The following is a 20873-nucleotide window of genomic DNA, read 5'->3' as shown; positions in this document are numbered from 1 at the left end:
TTCTTGTTGTTGTTGTTGTCTTTTTTCTTATAGTCTTTGAAATCTTTCACTGTTTGGTTTAGAAGTGACAACTGAATTCCCCCATCACAATGGACTCTTCCACAGTTTGGTTCAAGGATGACTCATACATTGGTCCATGCCATACTGGACTCTTTCATTTTTGGGTCTTGGGGGTGTCACATGAATTTTACCTTGATATTGTCCATTCCGTCTCTTGTCATCCTGGCGAAGCTGTCTACAAACTCTCGCTCACTCTGGATCAAAACACAAACAAGAAATACACAAATATTAGGGGGAAAATAAACAAAAGGAGAATAAGCAATAATATACACATACATGCAAACAGTTAAAGGGCCTGTTTACCTTTGGGAACTGTGATTTTAAAGATGTTCAAGATATGACATTTAAAGGGACTGTGCAGTACTGGTTGAGGTGGGGATTCATGTTTTGAACATTCCTAAGTGAGATAATGAGAAACCTCTTATGAAATATGAAAGAGAATGTAATTTCAAGAAGGATTCAACGTTTATTTGATGAAAATTGATTTTCAAATGGCTGAGATATCCAAAAAAGTGGTAATGATAAAGGTGACAGGCCACGCCTTTTATTAGGTTCTCTTTGTTTCACCTTGATTTTGGATATCTCAGCCATTTCAAAACCGATTTTCATCAAATAATCTTTTGATACCCCTTAGATGTATGCTCTTTGACATCTCATAGAGTGGTTTCTGAATATGTCGCAAAACGTTAAAAGCTAAATCCTCACCTCGCCCAGAACTGTACACACCCTTTAATACATATAGGTAGGTTCGTTGCACCACAAAACATCCTATCATATTGGGGTTAAGGGCTAAAATACAAGGAGATACATTGCATCTGTATTTTTCTCAATAAACCAAAACTGGAGACGGTCTAGTCTGGAAACATATTAATTATAACTATTGTTCACATTTTGTATATCTAACAATACTTAGCATCGGTTTTACCAATTCAACTTTTTACAGTGGTTGAATCTATCCCTTACTCACATTTTAGACCAATTTTAAAGCATTGATGCTGGGTTTTTGTTTCATCTGCCAATGGTAAATTATGCCTTTAAACAGGGAACCTGTTCAAAATACCACTTGATCAATCTTTGTTGAGGCATGCTTTCACTTGTATATACACAGAGCACAGAAAACAAAAAAGAAGTATTCTTATGAGTAGGTACTGTATATGAAAAGAAAAATAAAGAAAATTCAAACATTTTCGCCTTTCTTGCATTATAACAGAGCACTTCACTTTCCTCTTTCAGGAGGCAGGAGATATAATATTACTTTAAACATACATTAGTAACAAGTCGAGAAAATTCCTACTTTAAAAAAAAAAAAAATGGTTATGCCGAAAAATCTTTATATTTTCTTAATATCATTGTAGGCATGTGACATCACAAACTGTAGTATTCTTTTCATCCAGCTATGGTGGCACAGAAAACTGAAAAATTCATTACTTTCGACAGATTGTTCAATTTTCCTCAAACTTTCACTGACTTATTCTACTAATATTGCTGCCCTCACTCAATCCACAAAAATATATTAAGGTGAACTTGTCCTTGAAACCCTTTCAAAAACCCAACCAGATGACCCACAATGCACCAGCTATATCTTACCTTCTCCACAATACTGCCCAGGGCTTGAGACTGACCATTGTAGTCCCTATGGTACCTCTCAAGAATTCTAACCAGCTGCTGTTTGTTTTTCGCTGACTCCACAAGCTGATCCGTCACTGAGGCCTCCACAGCTTCTCCAACATCATTGTGGTCCTGCAAAAACAGAAGAAAAATATTACAGCAAAGATGAGAGTTTAAGGGTTCCAGACTGGTTGTAATTCCAGCAGCAGGATTTCACCCTTAACCCCTGGAACACCTGTTCCTGCAATGCTTTGAAATCGTGGGGTGCTTGAGAGCACCCTTAAAAGTGTGTATATGTGTGAGCAGTGGCAGATCCAGGAGGGGGTGCACAAGGTATGCGCGCCCCTTTATTTTTTTTGTTATAACACAAACGAAATAAAAAGAAAAATGGACGGGGGCATGTGAGCCTCTCCCTTTAATTTCGTAAAGGTGCCCCCATAAGGATATGTAAAACCATGATCCTTTTAAGAGAAAGTTGTTTTATATTACACTATTTAATGTTCATTGTTTGTTATAGGATATGGTGATTAATGCTAACATAAATAGTGATGTATTACATGTTCTTATATTTCTCTTGTACTCTCAAGTATATTTCCGTGCCATGCTTGCCATATGCTGCGGAAAGGGTGAACAAACCTAGTCAGAGGTAGGCGCATGCTCATTTTATCAAACCATTACAAAAAGATAACAACTAATAGATGCCAAGGGATGATAAAAAACATCTTTTCCAGTGACTTGCTGGAGAACATCTGCTATAAAGATTATGTTGCCATCATCAGCTAAAACAGTTGCTCATTAGCTACTGCAAATGGCACTGAGCTTGGAATAACATTTTTGAAGAGGTTCTCAGTCAAATGTGATAAAAAAAAAGAAAACAAAGATGGATCATTTGGGGTCCAAATTGATTTGGCATGCCATGTTTTATAGCCATAACATTTACTGATGAAATTCTTCAAATAGACTTGAGCTTCAAATGATATCTAGGTCTGCTGAAGTCTTTACCAACAAACATGAGAGAATGTTGATCTAATGAAGAGTTTTATTGTAAATGAACTAAGCACCATTTTTAAAAATTTCAAAATAAGTCCAGCATCAGATTAAGCAAAATTAAACCTTTCTGGTAATACCTCACTTGTAACATAACAAGGAATATTCTAGAACTTATGATTATGAATATCCTGTATGTTCTTATTATTTTCTTTCTTTAGGGCAGATTTAATTACAAATATCTCAACTAAATAAGAATGGAGTTAGCTCGTTTTGCTGTAAAACTCTTCACATATCAGATTTGAGTCATATAACCATCACATTTGTCATATACATTATGTTTAATAAATCAATTAATTTAAAATGTTAAGCAAATGTTTGCAGACATTTCATTTCAATGTTGGAGAAAAGTAGAAATTCATTTCAACCTATTTTTGTGAGTTTGGAGTAGGTTGGTCACATTTGGTCTTTATTTCTAAGTGAAGATCCACCATGCCAAATGACCAATCTACCAGCTTACCATTGAGTTGCAATAACAGGATATGGCATTCATTCATTATAATTGATGCAATGGTAATCTGACAAATACTGTATGTACACCAATTATTCAGTGCTGGATTATTAAGCAGACACAGTGCTACTAGAACCGTGCAGCAGTTAAGATTTTTACGAGGTTCATGTAAAATCATCACATCTGTGCATCGCAACATGCTGCAAGAGCTTTCATGCCAGCTAAATGGCTGTTTTATCTGCTTCTTTTTGGCAGCACTAATGACAATGAGAAAGGCATTGTTCACCCATTCCATACGGGAACCTGGTGGCCTGTGTATTAAGTCTATGGGGATTTCAGAATTCAGTATGGAATGGGTTAGAAGAATAGAAGGATGTCAAATATTTCGATGTTCTCTGCCAGTGGTTTCCATGGTCTTCTATTAAAGGGATGGTATATTATTGGTTGATATAAGGATTCAGCTTTAAGAACTTTCTGCAAGATATTTAGAAACCACTTCATATAAATCTTAGAGAAAGTTAGCACCAAATTTTTATTAGGACCACTTTATTCCGCTTTATTTTTAGATATTTCAAAGCCAATTTTCATCAAAGAAACTTTGAATTCCTCTTAGAAATGTATGCTCTCCCATATTTTGAGAGAGGTTTCTCATTGTCTCAAAATACTTTCCTCAAAAGAAATTGGGAATCTGAAGCCCCATCTCAACCCAAAGTGTCCCATCCCTTTAACCCTTTGAGGACAGACTGATTTTACTGTAACACGCACATCCCATAGGCACTTGCCCATGTATACTCCGGACTCGTCCTCAGTGGTTAAAGTGGTGAAGAATGGAACAATAAGATGTCTTGTATAGCCTTCTGTGACCAGTGCCTTTCATTGCTGTCATTATTGTTGCTACGTGATGGTTATACAACAAATGGTCTCTCATCTCAAATTATTCATGCAGCACTAGACGGGGGCTTTATTCCTTCAGCATCAACAGCACTCCAACCTGCCCTTCAACTCTAACTGATCGACCAATTATAACGACAAAAATCCCACCAAGGTCTACATATGTGCTGAAATATGCACTGATTTACAGCTACTAATATTACTATCATGGCCTGCTGGGCACTACTGATGATCAGTTTCCATCATTTGTGCTACTAACCTGTTGCCTTCTGGTATTTAAAGAAATAACTATTATCAGAACTATTACCATTATTGATGTTGTTGTTCTTCTTCTTGAGATTGCTTTGATGAAAATGATGATGATGATGATGATTATTGTTATTACTGTTATTATCATTATCTTTTATGATTATCATTATTATTATTTTTATTATTATTATGATTATTATGATTATTATTATTATTACTGCTATTATTATTACTATTAATATCATTATCATCATCATCATCTTTATCATCATCATCATGACTAGTAGCAGTAGTAATAGTAGCATTGCAATAATCATTACTGTAATCATACCATTATCTATTACAGCATATTATAACATTTGACTTTCTCTAAATGATATCTTGGAATCTATGCTGACTATCTATGCACACAGTCTTCACAGGCAGTTCTACATATTAACCCTATCTGTGCCAGGGACTTTGGACAGTGAGTACAATTCTGTGTCAAAACATCACTCAAAACACAAAGTGTTAAACCTATTATAGTGCTTGGAATTAATGTTTCTTACGAATGTAGGGTTGATATCATGTAAAGGACAAGTTGTTGTTGTTATCATTGTTGTTGATGCTGTTGTTGTTGATGTAGTTGTTGTTTTTATTGTTGTTGTTGTTGCTGTTGTTGTTTTTGTTGTTCAAATGCTGCCTCTGCAGCTGCTACTACTATATTACCACTAGCACTACTACTACTACTACTACTACAACTACTTCTACTACTTTACGCTTGCACTTCTACTACAAGTACTTCTACTACTACTGCTACTACTACTACACCTACTACTACTGCTGATGTTGTTTTTTCTTTGTTGTTGATGTTGTTGTTGTTGTTGTTGTTGTTGTTAATATTTGAGTGATGACTCCCCCCCCCCCCCCCATTGGGGATTTCCTTACCTGAGCCGCTGAACCGTATGAATCCAATAGGTTCTCCCAGACCACAAAGAGATTCTTACAACTCTGCCACCTACGATGAGAGAGAAACAAAAAAAATATGAATGGACAAAACATGAACACCCGAACTTTACAGGGAAAAAAAATGTACAAAATATGCTAGTATGAGCATAAGATTGCAATAAAGAGAAAGCCAGCATCATCACCTTGTGATCACTTGACAACTGACATTGTCGATGTTTAGTAGTTCTGTTTAGTGATTAATCATATTGTCCATGAAGAGACTGCAAAAAAAAAAAAAAAAAAGCTTGGCTTTTTAGCACATTTCCTCCATTTTTATCAGTTTTATTCTAAATCAATATTTTCGAGAATGAAGCATATTTAAATAGCTTTGTTTATTTTCACAGTATTTTTCTCGTTATGATACTGTAGGGGCCTACTGATATTGTGTTATTATGTGTATGTATATAAATGTTTTGTATCTTTGGAAATGAAATAGAATGAAAAGAAATGAATGAATGTTGTAAATTTAATGTTTCAGGAGTAGTAATAACAAACGTAATTCAATTATGTTTGTTTGTTTGTTTTTTTTTGTTCCTGTAAACACAAAGTGGAAATAGATGCAAAATCACTCAATCAATCAATGATGCATGGATGTCATGGACGTATGAAATATTGTCGTACTTGTGATAAAGGGGCGAACGTTTTGTGAATAAAGGAGAAAAAAATGGCATTGGAAGCTACCAACTCACCTCTCCTTGGATAATAACGTCTTTTCCTTGAACGTTTCCACGAGAGATTGAAGACTACGTGAGAAGTCCATGTGGGTCTTGGAGACTTGGATGTGGAAGTCGGCAACTGAAAAAGCAAGCAACAGGAAACAGGGAAAATGACTTTCATCTATTTTGCAACCACTTTGACCTCTTACCTGGACTTTTGACCTTTTGCCACTTTCATGTCAAGGAAATTTTAATCCAATTATTTCAATCCTCTTTGCTAAATCATATTACCACTGGACATTCCTTTCTAGATAAAGTTACAGAACTTTAGAAAATGCCATGTTTAGCCAAAGTATGATGAACTTTGACCATTGACCTCAATGAATTTGGCCGAAAACCTATTTCATTGATAACTATTACAAGTAATAAAAAAAAAAATTACGATTTCAAAGTTTGCACATCACATAGTCTTACTCTTCCTGCTCTTCTCTTGCTAATACCCTTATAAAGTTGTGTTCTTTACATGTATGACAGTTTGTGAATGCTTTGTTAGTACCAATCTGAAAGTGTTTTCTCTTTTAGAACATCTAAAAGCAACCGTCTTGGAAATACACAACTTCATGAGCAAAGCCTAAAAGCAAGTGTCTGCCCTGCAAACCCTCTGGTGGTATAGATTTTAAACAATCTCTGCTCAAGTAAAAAGTAATTACATCAAAAGGGCATTCCCATGCATTCTGGAATATTTTGGAAGATTGTTGAAATATTTCTCTCTGTTTTCTTTTTCGAGTTGCATTCTTGAAAAATGCAAGAATGTATATGTATACAAATGTATGTGATGAAAAATACAGATCAGGCATGTTTATCAATCTTTGAGTCTGGACATGTCAAGACTAGCAGTGAGTCACGTGATCAAGCAAGGCTACAGTCGTGTCTCCAATCAGACAGAGGATATTAACCCATTCTTTCCAGGAACCTAGTGGCCTGTGTATTAAGTCTATGGACATTTCAGAATTCAGTATAGATTGGGTTAACAGTAAGTGCTCATCCCCTACTCATCTGGTACAACAGTCATGTGACCGTTCCAGCTTCCTAGCGACTTCTCTGACAAAAAGAACTCTCAGCCCAACTGATGTGATACAAGATACTGAGAAGCACTGGAGACATTCTACAATGGGACATTTCATTTCATTCCACTTCATTTCATTTCATTTCATTTCATTCCACTTCATTTCATTTCATTTCATTTCATTTCATTCCACTTCATTTCATTTCATTTCATTTCATTCCACTTCATTTCATTTCATTTCATTTCATTTCATTCCACTTCATTTCATTTCATTCCACTTCATTTCATTTCATTTCATTTCATTTCATTCCACTTCATTTCATTTCATTTCATTTCACTTCATTTCATTTCATTTCATTTCATTTCATTCCACTTCATTTCATTTCATATCATTTCATTTCATTTCATTCCACTTCATTTCATTTCATTTCATTTCATTTCATTCCACTTCATTTCATTTCATTTCATTTCATTTCATTGCATTTCATTTCATTCATACCATTTCATTTCATTTCCATATTAAAAACAATAATTATTACAGTTTCAAGTCATAGTATAAACATATTCATTGTGGGGGACCAATTAAAGCCTTTCAGGCTTGGTGGGAATACTAGGTCCCAAAGTAAATGCAAGACTTTCTCAACTTAAAAATGCATGCATGCACCAAAGTGGCTGAAGAAGACAAATGCCATCAAGACATTCTTAAGACAGACAATTTACTAAAAATTATTATAACTATGATTTCCTGATACTGGTAAAATCTGTTTCCAAGTGGCCTTTTTCACTTCCATACCCTCTATTTGCATTGCTAGTATGCATTTCTGGGCTGTCTTATTTTGAATGAAGTTTCACTGTAATAAAAGTCCTACATGTTTTGGTGCTATTGTAAAATTATAATGATAATTGATTACATTTAATGATGAAATCATCTAAATGGCAATATTAATACTTAATAATAGTCATGTAAATATAAAGTAATAAGCAACAATGACAGTACTGATAACAACTGTAAGATCATGCTGCTACATATTTTCTCAAATCACACTGATGTGTACTACTAATGTTTGTAAATTTCATGACTCAACTTTTGTGTAGATTCCTATTCAACTGGTTCTTAATGTATTCATGTTACAAAGGTTGATCCTAATATCAAATTCATATATTTCGGTATACCAGGTACTCTCTCCTGTAGAATATCTGGATGGCCACACGAATTGTGGCCACTATTTGTATGCTCTGGAGAAAAGTGCACTTCAGAAGTTTGACGCCCAGAATCAAAAAGTCCATGAGACATAGAGCCCACAAGTCATACAGCCCATGAGTTCAACACAACACAAATAAGGCTCATCAGTTTTACACTATGCAAACAAAAACCATAAGTTTAACACTATGCAAACAATACCAACATATTAAACCCTGTGACGTAATGTCAAAATTGAAGGACCTTTCTAGCTAATGCGGGCCTTTTCTATTTAGTGTACATCAAACTCAAGGGCCTTGTTTAATTACCAAGTGTCAAACTTCTGGTGCTTGTTTGTAACTGTTGGATTCATGGGCCATATTTGCCTAGTGTCAAGCTCATGGACTGTACAATGATTTGTGGACTTTTTTTTCAATGTTGAACTCATGGGCTGTATGACTTGTGGGCATTGGTTTTGTGGAATGACCCCTGAAGTAAAGGGGTTAATGGATTCTCATGACAGCAACAGGCAAAAAAACTCATTTCCATCAGAGCCTCCTGGACATGAGGCTAACCACTTTTGCTTCCTGGTCTTGCCAAATTTACGAAGATGAATGTGTGAATGTTTACAATGAAGCCATGAATTCATCAACTTGAGCTGGGATCTCACTGTCATAAGTCATTTTTCCCTCCACTGAAGACAAGATTTGGTCACATTCCCCAAGAAAAGTGGAATTAATTGCAATGTCTGCCTCATTTTCATGTTCCATCTTTTAATTTACGAGAGAAAGGGGGACTGCTTGGAGCATCCGTCATGTTAAGGGATCATCACCATCAATCTTCACTCACTGCATTCACTTTTTACAGCAAAAGAGCAATAATCACCAAGACTCATAAATTTTTCTAAGAGTCTTACAATCCATCATGACATAATTTTCAAAGCACCATTCATATCCAGGCATGCATCTAATGAGTGTACCAAAAAGAGAACTATGGAGATTCATAAAATCAGAATTTGCTGTAAATACTAAAACTGCCCCTAAAAAGAAGGAATCATCTTGAATTTGCAGTGTGGAATAACATTCCAATATCTCAACTCTCATTTTACCAATCACCATGATGTCTGGGAAACTATAAAATGGTAAGTGAATACAGATTATTCTAATCCCTTAATTCTTACTTTGTCAGGTTACCATATGACCTTTGCCTACTGGACTGAAGCACATTGCTACACCTGACTGGGCTTGCAAAATGTACAACTACATTAGGTCAAGTTTTGAAGTATGACTTTAGTGCTGATGAAAAAACTTGGGAAGTTAAAGCTAGAATGTGCCTGGACATATAAAGGGTTAAAAGATTTGTCTGACAAAACATAATCTCTGACATGAAATGCATATCATTGGAAGCAATACAGTAAAAAAAAAGGATAAGATATCCTAAGACAAAATATATCTTGAAGAAAACTTGTATTCAAAAAAAAGAAGAAGAAGAAGAGAGAAGTACAACAAAAATCCCTGAACATCATGACTTCTGCCAAGATGAAAAAGGTACAAATTTATAACCTCCACTTGTAACCCACATGTGTTATAAAAGTGCAAGTGTCACACTTGGTGCCACTAATGATAGATAGATATTACCAGCGAGAATTGATGGTAGGCAATTTGAAGATATCAATTTTCACAGGTTCATCGGGGGAAAAGCAGATTGAAGAAGTAGCCAGTGAACTCGTTTCTATGTCATAAGAAGAGGCTCATTCATTATCTCTGCCTCGTGTATCAATTTTTTTTTCTCCTTCTTGATCTCTTTCGGGATTAGGAGAGAGGACCAATGAAGGGGTGAAGATTAGGACTGGGTCCTTGTTTCTTAGTCTGGCTCAAGATTTCTTGTTCCAGTAGTTTTTATTTATGAAGAAAAAAAAAGAGTACTGACCAAAAAAAAAATCTTCCCAGATTAGAGACATCCCACAGGACCTATCAATCATTTCTCCACCATTTTATCATTTTCATATGATCTGCTTTGCAAAAAAAAAAAAATCAAGAGAGGTCATTTAGTATCTCTGCCTAATTCATCATCTTTTTCGATCTTTTCTCGAGAACCAGACAGAGTTGAAGAAGTGACTCGGATTAGTCACAAAACTGCTCAGTGAAATTTCAGAAGTACAGGTGTAAGTCCAGGTCAAACAGATTTAATTTACATGCTTTTTCTGGATGAATCAAAATCTACATTGATATATCTAGTCATTTCTTTTTCTTTTTCTTTTTGTATCCATCTATCAATTCATCCACCATCATCCACATTTCTATCTACCCTTCTATCAATCTAGTCTATATATACATATCGTAGCCGGGGCAACAAACCTCGTATCTCCAAAACGTCAAATGTTTAGGAGAGCAAAAAAACATGGCAGCCAAAGCACTGTATCCAATGGGATAGACATTCCTTTGACATGCCATGGTGGCTTCATTTTGGGGGTAAGACATCTAGAATTTGGACGGGACATCACTTAAGTGATTATCTGACCATTCATCCAAAGAAATCATTTTCACCAAAATTGCAGATACAAGGTCTTGTCATCCCAGCGACAATATCTATCTTTATTTGTATATCTATCTTCATTTGTCTATCTATCCATCCATCCATCCATCAATCATCCATCTATCTACCAATCTATCTTAACATCTATCTATCCATCCATCTCTACACATATATATCTATCCATCTATCTCTATCTCTATCCATCTATCTCTATATGTATATACATATGTATCTATCTATTCATATATCTCTATCTCTATCCATCTATCTCTATATGTATATACATATATATATCTATCTATCCATCTATTCCATGATCTCCAGTATACCACTGACTCTGTACGTGAAACATATATCTCTCTTTTCTTTTTAGGTGTCTGCCCATGTGCAGTTTGCACCTAATTCTTTCAGTATCAATCAATCAACATCAGTCCCAACTTATCAATCAGGAGGGTGTTTCATCAAGGAGTTCGTCGGAGGTTTTCACCGACAAATTTGAAAAGCTATTGAAATCCTTGCGTCTGATTGGCTGATTGCAAATTCGTCGGTGATGATGAAGGAATGATGAGGGGTATAACCAAGAGAGCAAAAAAAATGCACCAGTTTTGATGAGTCATCCTCACCTTCATAATTCCCGAGAGTATTTATTCCTTGGTGCCATGGATAATTAGTGTGCTGAAATTCCCCCACAAACTCCCGTGAGCCAATATCAATCCACTCTACAGCCGGACACCAAACTCCATGAAATCAATCACACTACAGCAAAGGATAAATGTCTTTAAAGGGTAGCTCTACACTATAATCCTGTAAGCTGGAGTTGATGGAGTAATATCAAATAAGCAGAATGGTAAAAACAGTTGATTTGAATTGACCTGACCTGATTTTGTTAGGAGTTATAGAAACTAAATTTGTTTGACAATATTGTTAGTATGCTTTCTTACTATGGATTTGACTGTGAGCACTTTAGGCCTTATATTATTTTTTTCACATTATGTAAGTTTAATACATCATCGGCAGCTTGTGTTCTTGTATATCTTGTCATTTTTTATCATGAAGACATTGTATTAAACTTTTCAATCATTACTGTAGAACCTACATTCTACAAGCTTCTGATTTTTATATGTTCCTCATGCTAAACATTACTGATATTTGGTATTTGTTTATTTTCATCTCAAATTGACTACTTTATGCTCTACATACTTCCCTCTTGAAATCAAACAGAATGTATGAAATGTGGAATATAGAATGATGAATAAAAAGTATCCCCTGTTATCACAAATCAATGGTATTAGTTGCAATCACACACTTGTATTGGCAGATGTGGTTATGCTACTATTACATCATAAGCTAGCCGCCAATTCAACTGTACCACAGTCAATTAATGAGCTGTATTGTTTACATCATATCACTGCAGTCATAAAGTAACTTGAAAGTAATGACTTTTAGGGCAAGACAGCTTCGTTGTTTCTAAATCTTCAACTACACACGAGATTTACAGATTTCAGTGTGAGAACCACAGGTAGAGGTATGTAAAGATGGCATTGTTATCATTCAATTAGCAGAGTTGAAACTTTAAAACACAATAACTTCCTTTTCCATTCAATTTTCATACAACTTCTATCAATATCTTGGTCTGATTGTATGTTACATTTTGTTTTAATCCCCCTCCTTGTAGTACAGCAGAAGTCCTTTAACTTTTAAAGGTAACTAGAAGTTTGTTAACCGCGATGAGGTAGTGACCGAACAACCCCTAACTTTAAGTTGGGATCAGGTCATTAGAACTCATTGTTAGCTAGATAAAAGTGGCACAAGGCACAACAAGAACTTGTATAATTTGGGCACATGCATCCTGTTACTAAGGGCACACAGCCCCTGTGAGTTTGTAGTAAGGCTTGACACCAATGAGTGCTGAATGACTTCTATTAAATTAACCCATTGACGACTAGCCTCAAGTATACTCAAGCAATTACCTATGGATTGGAAAATGTGTGTTGATAGCAAAAGCAGCTTATCTTCAATGGGTTAAGATTCATATGTCATTGCTTGGTTTTTGGGGTGATATTGGAGATAATGAACTATGATTGTGAAGTCCTGCCAAGCAGTAGATATTTGGTATATTCCTTTAAAAAAATGTATTCCTATTCAATAGGACATAGACACACATATATGATACAAATATCAATTTAAAGGCATAGGGTACTTTTGGTAGAGATCGGTCTCAGGTTTCCACCTTTTTGTGAGATACTGAAAAACCTCTTATGAAATATGAAAGAGCATACAATTCAAAGACAAATTAAAAGTTTATTAACATTTTGATGAAAATTGGTTTTGAAATGGCTGAGATATCCAAAAGCCAAGAGGTTCTAGCAAAAGGTAGGAACCAACTTTTAATAGGACCACTTTGTTTTACTTTTTTCTTGGATATCTCAGTCATTTCAAAAGCAACTTTCATCAAAATTTAAACTTTAAATTCCTCTTAGAATCGTATGCTCCCCGGTATTTTATAAGTGGTTTTAAATTATCTTGCAAAAAGTTAAAGTCTGAATCTCCCATCTCAACCAAAACTATACCATCCCTTTAAATGTCTTCTGGGGGCCCGTTGCATAAAACTTACCGTTGAATTTCAATGGTAACTACCGTTAAAATTAGGCATCACAGCCAATCAGCATCAAGGATTATAAAATTTACTGCTGATTTGAAGACTTACCGCTAGAAAGGAGCGGTAAGTCCAGCGGTAAGGGTTTTATACAACAGGGCCCTGATGCTGGACAGCAGTGGATTCTAATCACAGTCACAGTTATGTCATTGTCATCTTGATCATCAATATCAGCTTCACTATCATTGTCACAATATTCTTGTATACATCATTCATTACGAATAATATTATTACCACCCTAACCCATTATCCTACATCTTTTCCACAATTGTAAAGATCAATAATCATAGTGTTGAAGAGCAATACAATAAACATTACTGCATTCAGTTTCATCAATGCTTGAATCTTTCACATAAAGAAAAAAGTGTCATTATCATCATCATCATGCATTTTTTTTAAGCACCGAAAGGAACATAACTACCATTGCGTTTACTGCATGTGTTCACCCCATAGGTGTCATCATCATTATAGAAATCTTGTTATAATCACTCTTAACACTAATTCAAATATCTTAACTGTTACCATGATCACCAACATCACCATCATCATCATCATCAAAATCCTCCTCTTGAGCAGAAGCAGCTTCATCACTGTCAGTTTTGAAATCTGAATTCTTCACTAGATGATAGGTCTTCATCTTGTCACACACAAACTCACACACGTGTACACACACACACATACATACACTCCCATCCACACAGACACACATGCATTATATACAGTAGTAATTCCTCCTGTTGCACCCCCACAATCAACAACGACGCAAGAAAAAACAAAATGGCACCAAAAAATTCAGGGAACAAATTGCACCAGTACTGCAGGCAATGCCACCGACGAACAAAACAACATAAAGACAATAAAAAAAGACAAGAGGTGCACGGCTGTCTCCATGGCAACAGCTATTTTGCTGGGCATCCAATGCAATGGGATGCAGCAGACGGCAGCAACCATGAAGCCGGCTTAACGCTTCCATTAGCAACAAAAGGCTGCATGACGGCGCTAAGCCTCAATGACAAGTTTAGCAGTCACCGCTACCTTTTTACACCACTACCCTTTACAACACTGGAATTGGAAATAGACACTGGTGGATATGAAGAGTTTGTTCGCAAAAACCGATAAGTCCATATTTGTCAAATGGGGATATTTGCAATTAAAGGTCAAGAAAAATAAAGAGAATAATAAGAAAAAATTTGCTTCTTTTGACCATAACTTCAAAAATGTACATTTATATGTCGTGACCAATATATCATTTGAAAGGTATTATTTTGTATTTTATGACAGAGACCATACTTCAAAATCTTCAAAAATGAACTTATCAGTTTTTGCGAACAAACTCTTCAAATAGACACTGGAAGATATTGTAATGGATAAAAAGAATGAGACAAAAAAAACAATACTGTCAATGTTCAATAAAGGTCATGGAATAAGATATGTATTACCTATATCTCATCTTCTTTATGTCTCCAACATTCTTACCGTCCCTCCCCAAGCAAACTCTAATCCCTTAATGTGTGAAGAGAATCTTCCACGAGGTTTTAAAAGCATTGTATTACGCAACATATTTCCAGTATGTAAGTAATTGTGTGTGTGTGTTTGAGTACATGTTTGTTTGCATGTGTATGTGTGTTTGCAAATGTGTACTATTAAATCCCTTTTGTCATACAGTTTCTATTCAATTTTCAATAGAGAGTACATGTAAAAAGGTACTTAGCTTTAACTACCGGATCATGTGCAGGGGTTCATTTTTTGAGAAATGCCAGAACAGATAACAGAGACATGAAAATGACTGTGACAATTGAAGACCTGAATATAAGAACGACCCAAGTCCAATTTTTGGCCAAATTCAGTTTGACATGGGAAATTGTAGCTTATGCACGGACTCATCTTGTGCATAAGTGATAAATCCTAATAATTACCCCTGGAAGTGCCTGAAATGAATGAGTTAAATCTTATATTAATGTAAGAATGAAGGACTTGGGTCATTCTTACATTCATATAATAGCGCCCTCTCTCATCCTTCTCTCATCTCTATAGCAGAATATCATGTATATGAATCAAAGAACGACCCAAGTCCATATGAATCAAAGAACGACCCAGTTCCACCACACAAAATGGCCTCTCCACAATTAATGTAAATGTTGATTGTCATAATAATATATGTTCTAATTTGTATATACAATGTTGCCTTCCCATCACAGTTAAATAGAATATTATCGGACAAATAAAAAAGATATAAATTTTTTTTTAGTTTACTCGAAATGGTCTTCCATGGACTTGGGTCGTTCTTATATTCATATACTCAATTCATGAGTTGGTAAAAAATTCAAGGAAAAACTGCAATAATGATAACAATTATCATCATCATTATTAGTATAATAATAATTATTATTATTATTATTAGTAGTAGTAGTAGTAGTAGTAGTAGTACATTTAGCAGTAGTAGTAGTATACTAGTAGTAGTAGTATCATTTTTGTTATGATTGTCATCTTTATTGGTAGTAGTAGTAGTAGTATCATTGGTAGTATTATTATTATTATTACTATTATTATTATCATTATTACTACCAGTACTACTACTACTGCTTCTACTTTTATCATTACTTTATTAACATTATTACTTATTCAGCATTTCAGACACATGTACTTGGGTAAAGACAAAACACAGGAATGTCACATATCTTTAATCAATAAAACCATTTTCACACAAATAGCTACAGGGAAGTTGATAACCTTAAAAATTCTGCATGCAACATTAAAAAAGTACAGAGAGCTGAACAACACAAGAGGCATCCAATTCCCCATGGTTGGTGGTGTCCTACATACAACAATATTGTCAACTGCCTGCATCAAATGATTACCACAACATCTCACCACAAGCACAAACCTAAGCCTGGCATTAAAGATAAAGGAGTGTACAGACAAAAAAATAGAATAGTACCACATAGGAGTGTAGAGATAAAAAATATATATTTTGGGGCTGAAAGAAAGACTACTTCAATATCAATGAATGTAGGAAGATGCCTGCTGGCAGCTGACATTTTGGAGGAAGGACGTAGAAAAATCCTCCTCGTGTCTTTTTTTTTTCTTTTCCTCTTTCTTTATTCCTGCATCCTTTTCAAAGGGCATGACAAGTAGACATTATGTATTTTTTTCTGAATGTCAAGCTTGGGTTTGGAAATCCTGCTCAGACAGGCTTCATCCGAGTCTCAATCCTACATTGCATACAATTTGCATTTATGTCAGAACAGCAATGGTGACATAACACATTTTATCAAATGAAAGAAATGAAAGCTCTCCGAGAGTCAACTTAAATGTTTCTGTTTTGTCACTTCTTCTTTGGATAATGACTATTAAAACTGATGATTTCTTTCCTTTTATTTAACAAACTAACTTACCACAGTAATATAAAAGTGGATAATTTCGTGCAACTAAATTTTCATGCTTGGCTGAATAAGAAGAGTTTCACATGTTTTTAATTATGTGTAATCAAGACAACAAGTATTGGAACATATGGTAAGCAAAAATATTTGTGTGCTTTTATTTTTGCGCTAGTTTCTGGTTGCGCAAAATACGCAAAAATTTCAACGCAAAAATTTCCACTCTTACAGTATTCTACTGTGGTATATTTCTTGGTTAGCATTTTCCCTTGATTCTATTTACTTGCTACACAGTGAAAGAATTAACTTTCCTTGAATGAGCATTACTTTGATTTAACAAAAATTAGAAAAAATACCAATTTTATGACTGTATGATTTGCAAAGATAGTAATCAGCATTAAACTGAATGGCTACACTACTAAGACAAAACAATAAATGAAAACTCAGGTGGAAAACTGACATTTGCTTAGCCCTTTCTTCTGGCAATGCAAAGTCCTTAGAGTTTATGCATTACTCTACATTCTTAACCCGTTGAGGACGAGTCCCGAGTATACTCGATCAAGCTTCTATGGGAAATGTGTGTTGTAGGAAAATTAAACCATCCTAAACGGATTAAAGGCAATGAGATATAGAACAACTTGACAAGATGAAGAAGACTGAAGATCTAGATTCTCATTTCAAACATGACAGAAAAAAAAGAAAAGAGAACTAGAAATACCACTCAGAGAGTGTAGATCTCTGCCAAACGGCTCCTTCCACCCTTACTCGCATGGTGAAAATCGCCATGTTTCCCGTATGATAAAGAAGCCTTTCTACTCACAAATCTACTGCATGCTACCTGTGCCTTGAAGGAACACTCGGTGCGTATATGCGCACCTCAAATTCGCACTGCTTGAACTCCCTTGTTTGTTGGCCCTACTTGTCAATCATATAATTTGACCAAAGTTTAATCATCTGAAGAGTTTGTTCGCGAAAACCGATAAGTCCTTTTTTGAAGATTTTGAAATATGGTCTCTGTCATAAAGTACAAAATAATACCTTTTAAATGATATATTGGTCCCTACATATAAAGGTACATTTTGAAGTTATGGTCAAAAGAAGAAAAAAAATCATTATTCTCTTTATTTTTCTTGACCTTTAATCGCAAATATCTCCATTTGGCAAATATGGACTTATCGGTGTTTGCGAACAACTTTTTCATCTGTTTCTTGTGTCATTGTCGATGTTTCCTGTGTGTTTCATTTGAAGCAATTCTCAGCTTATTTTTAGTTATATTTGAAACAGACAAACAAACCAACACCAGCAAAAACAAAACCCAGTGGCAGATCCAGAAGGGGTGTACCGGGTGCGCCCCCTCTTTAGTAGGTATTGTTAAAACAAAAGAAAAAACAACAAATAATGCCTCTGGTACCAATTCATGGCGGAGGCAAAAAAGAATGAGATGAAACCCCGGAAGTAGCACCAGAAATTTTGTTTTTGCCCCCTCCCGCTTTTACAGAATTCCTGGATCCGCCCCTGTAACCTCCTTGGTGGAGGTAAGAATTTGGTCAGAGGAAACTGACACAGGTACGTCAACAACTTTGCCTCGTGAGCTCACTGGGCTATGATCTCAGTCTCAAAGTTTAGGTAAAAATATTTGAAATATGCTGTGTGAACAAATAGAGAGGATGACACAATGCAACTGGTATTTGCCCCCCACTCAATGGGGATGATCAGCCACTGATCCTTAAAGGACAAGTTCACCTTCATAGACATGTGGGCTGAGTGAATGCAGCAATATCAGTAGAACACATCAGTGAGAGTTTGAGCAAAATCGGACAATCCGTTAAAAAGTTATGAATTTTTGAAGTTTCTGCTTAGTCATGGCTGGATGAAAAGACTACTATAGCTTGTGATGTCACATGAGTACAACGATATAAAGAAAGAATAAAGAAAATTCAACATATTTCCATTTTTCTCGCAAAACAAAAGAACACTGTCTCGACTTCTCTCTTTCAGAAGGCAGGGGGAATAATATTACCCTTAACATACGTCAGTAACAAGTCGAAGAACTGTGCACTTTATTCAAAAAGTAAAGTTTTGTGAAATTCTCTTTTTATTTTCGTTATATACATGTAGTTGTACGCATGTGACATCATACACTGTAGTAGTCTTCTCACAGCAGTGACTGCGCAAATACTTAAAATATTTGTAACTTTTGAACGGATTGTCCAATTTTCCTCAAACTTTCACCGATGTGTTCTACTAATATTGCTGCATTCTCTCAATCCACATGCATATGAAGGTGGACTTTTCCTTTAACCCTCTGTAGTCCGGAGCATAAGAATTCCACTGATTTCATAATCAGTAGGACTGACTTTGGCAATGGGAGAGTTATATAGAAGTGTAGATATTTGTCATTTCTGCTGCCATTGACGCCAGTCAAAAATGACTGCAGTTGTCAGGTTGGGTCAGACCAGTCCATGATAAAAGAGTGGTGTTCAACCTGTCAAAGCACGAAGGGAGTGGGGGAGGGGGGGGGGGGAGGGCAGGGCAGGGCAGGGGAGGGAAGGGCAGTCGTGCACACTCATAGCGGCCATAGTAGGGTATTAGATTTTAGAATGTCCTTTAATATAGGCAGGTGGAAATTAGGGTCCACAAGTTAATCTTAACCCATTAACCCGTTGAGGACGAGTCCCGAGCATAATTGGGCAAGTGTCTACAGGAAATGCATGTTGTAGCAAAATCAAATCGTCCTCAATAGGTTAAGGACAAGTCCTGAGTATACTCGGGTAGGTGTCTATGGGAAATGCGTGTTGTAGCAAAATCAGTCCGTCCTCAAGGGGTTAATAGATTGGTAAAGTTGATCCTGCTGTTGTTGCAAGAACTGGGCTTAATCTGTTTACACCGAGCAAGACATACTGCTCGTGCTGTGTTGAGTTTGTGTCAGGTCAGACCTGCCACAGCCGTTTTTGGGGGGTCAGAACTTTGAAAAGATTGTAGGGTTAGAGTCCAGAACTGCAGAAGTTAAAACGCAGTTGGTCCTGTCATTTTGGTTGAATGTGAACTTGTTGTACATGTGTGGGTGGAGGAAGCAGGCTGTGGAGGGTTCAGGCATTGGGTGGGTCAAATCTGCCCTGGCCAATTGGGGTCTGACTTTCTTGATGGGTGGGTCAGTGGTATCGTAGTCTGGTGGGGTCGTGTAGGTGGGTGGCGGCTTAGAGATAGGACAATTACACATGTCAGTGAGGACTGACTGGTGACGGACAAAATCAGTTCAACATCCACCTTTGCCTTCTACTTCCTAAAATAAACTGAACTCTAAACACAAGGAGAGGTCACTGTCTCATCTAGCCTTACTGCAAGGCTTACTTCTTTTTGATCTTTTTTTTTGGGGGGGAGGGGAGGGGTGTCTGTTTCTTTTATTATTAATCTGTTTTAATCCCTTTAATTATGGCCAAATATCACTGACACTATTCAAGCACTGTCATACCATTATCATCATCATCGTCATCATCATCATTATCATTATCACCATCATCGTTGTCATCATCATCATCGTCATCATTATCATTATTACCATCATCGTCACCATCATCATTGCGTCGTCATCATATGTGCACTATCTTAAGGGTATGTCTCTGTATTTTTTTTTTACAATATCAATTTGGACATAAGATGTGCAAGTGCCTGAAACTGCATGAAAATCATGGGAGATCATGGCCAGCATTAATGCAGTATAAACAGTGATTTGCATAGAATGATAATCCTACCAAAAAAAGATATACAGCATATCCAACATACTTATAACAATTATCAGCAGCCTGAAATAAGACTATCATATTGCCCTCCAGTGAAATACATCTGATCCAATTATTAACTGGTTAGGTATTCATTTGACGGTCTTTGCTGTTCACATCACCCCTCCCCTATCCACCCCTCTCCCCCTGGCAGACGGGTAAATATTGCGGCAGCTGTGTGACAGCGTCTCCCATGGGGCACGAAAGCAGAAAATCACGGCGGGACGAGGGAGAACTTAGACTCGATCGTCAAACAGAAACGTTGGGAGGACCTCCTTAAAGGGATCATACAGTTTTTGTTGAGATATAATTTCAGATTTCTAATTTTTCT

General features: G+C 36.1%; 1 protein-coding gene across 1 annotated transcript in view; it reads right to left on the bottom strand.

The window, feature by feature from the left end:
• Nucleotides 1–20873, bottom strand: part of LOC139728707 (uncharacterized) — a 118863-nt gene that overhangs the window by 34780 nt on the left and 63210 nt on the right. Inside the window, exons 3-6 of the mRNA XM_071639649.1 lie at nucleotides 5983–6088; nucleotides 5234–5303; nucleotides 1648–1800; nucleotides 192–254 (exon numbers count right to left, since the gene is read on the bottom strand). Of these exons, the coding sequence (XP_071495750.1) occupies nucleotides 192–254; nucleotides 1648–1800; nucleotides 5234–5303; nucleotides 5983–6088 (392 nt within the window). The remainder of the gene's footprint in view (nucleotides 1–191; nucleotides 255–1647; nucleotides 1801–5233; nucleotides 5304–5982; nucleotides 6089–20873) is intronic.

Source organism: Diadema antillarum, unplaced genomic scaffold (genome assembly GCF_040938485.1).
Source record: "Diadema antillarum isolate AM-2024a unplaced genomic scaffold, OU_Dant_1.0 seq00000193_RagTag, whole genome shotgun sequence".
Classification (NCBI taxonomy): domain Eukaryota; kingdom Metazoa; phylum Echinodermata; class Echinoidea; order Diadematoida; family Diadematidae; genus Diadema; species Diadema antillarum.
This window is presented reverse-complemented; position numbering and strand designations above follow the sequence as displayed.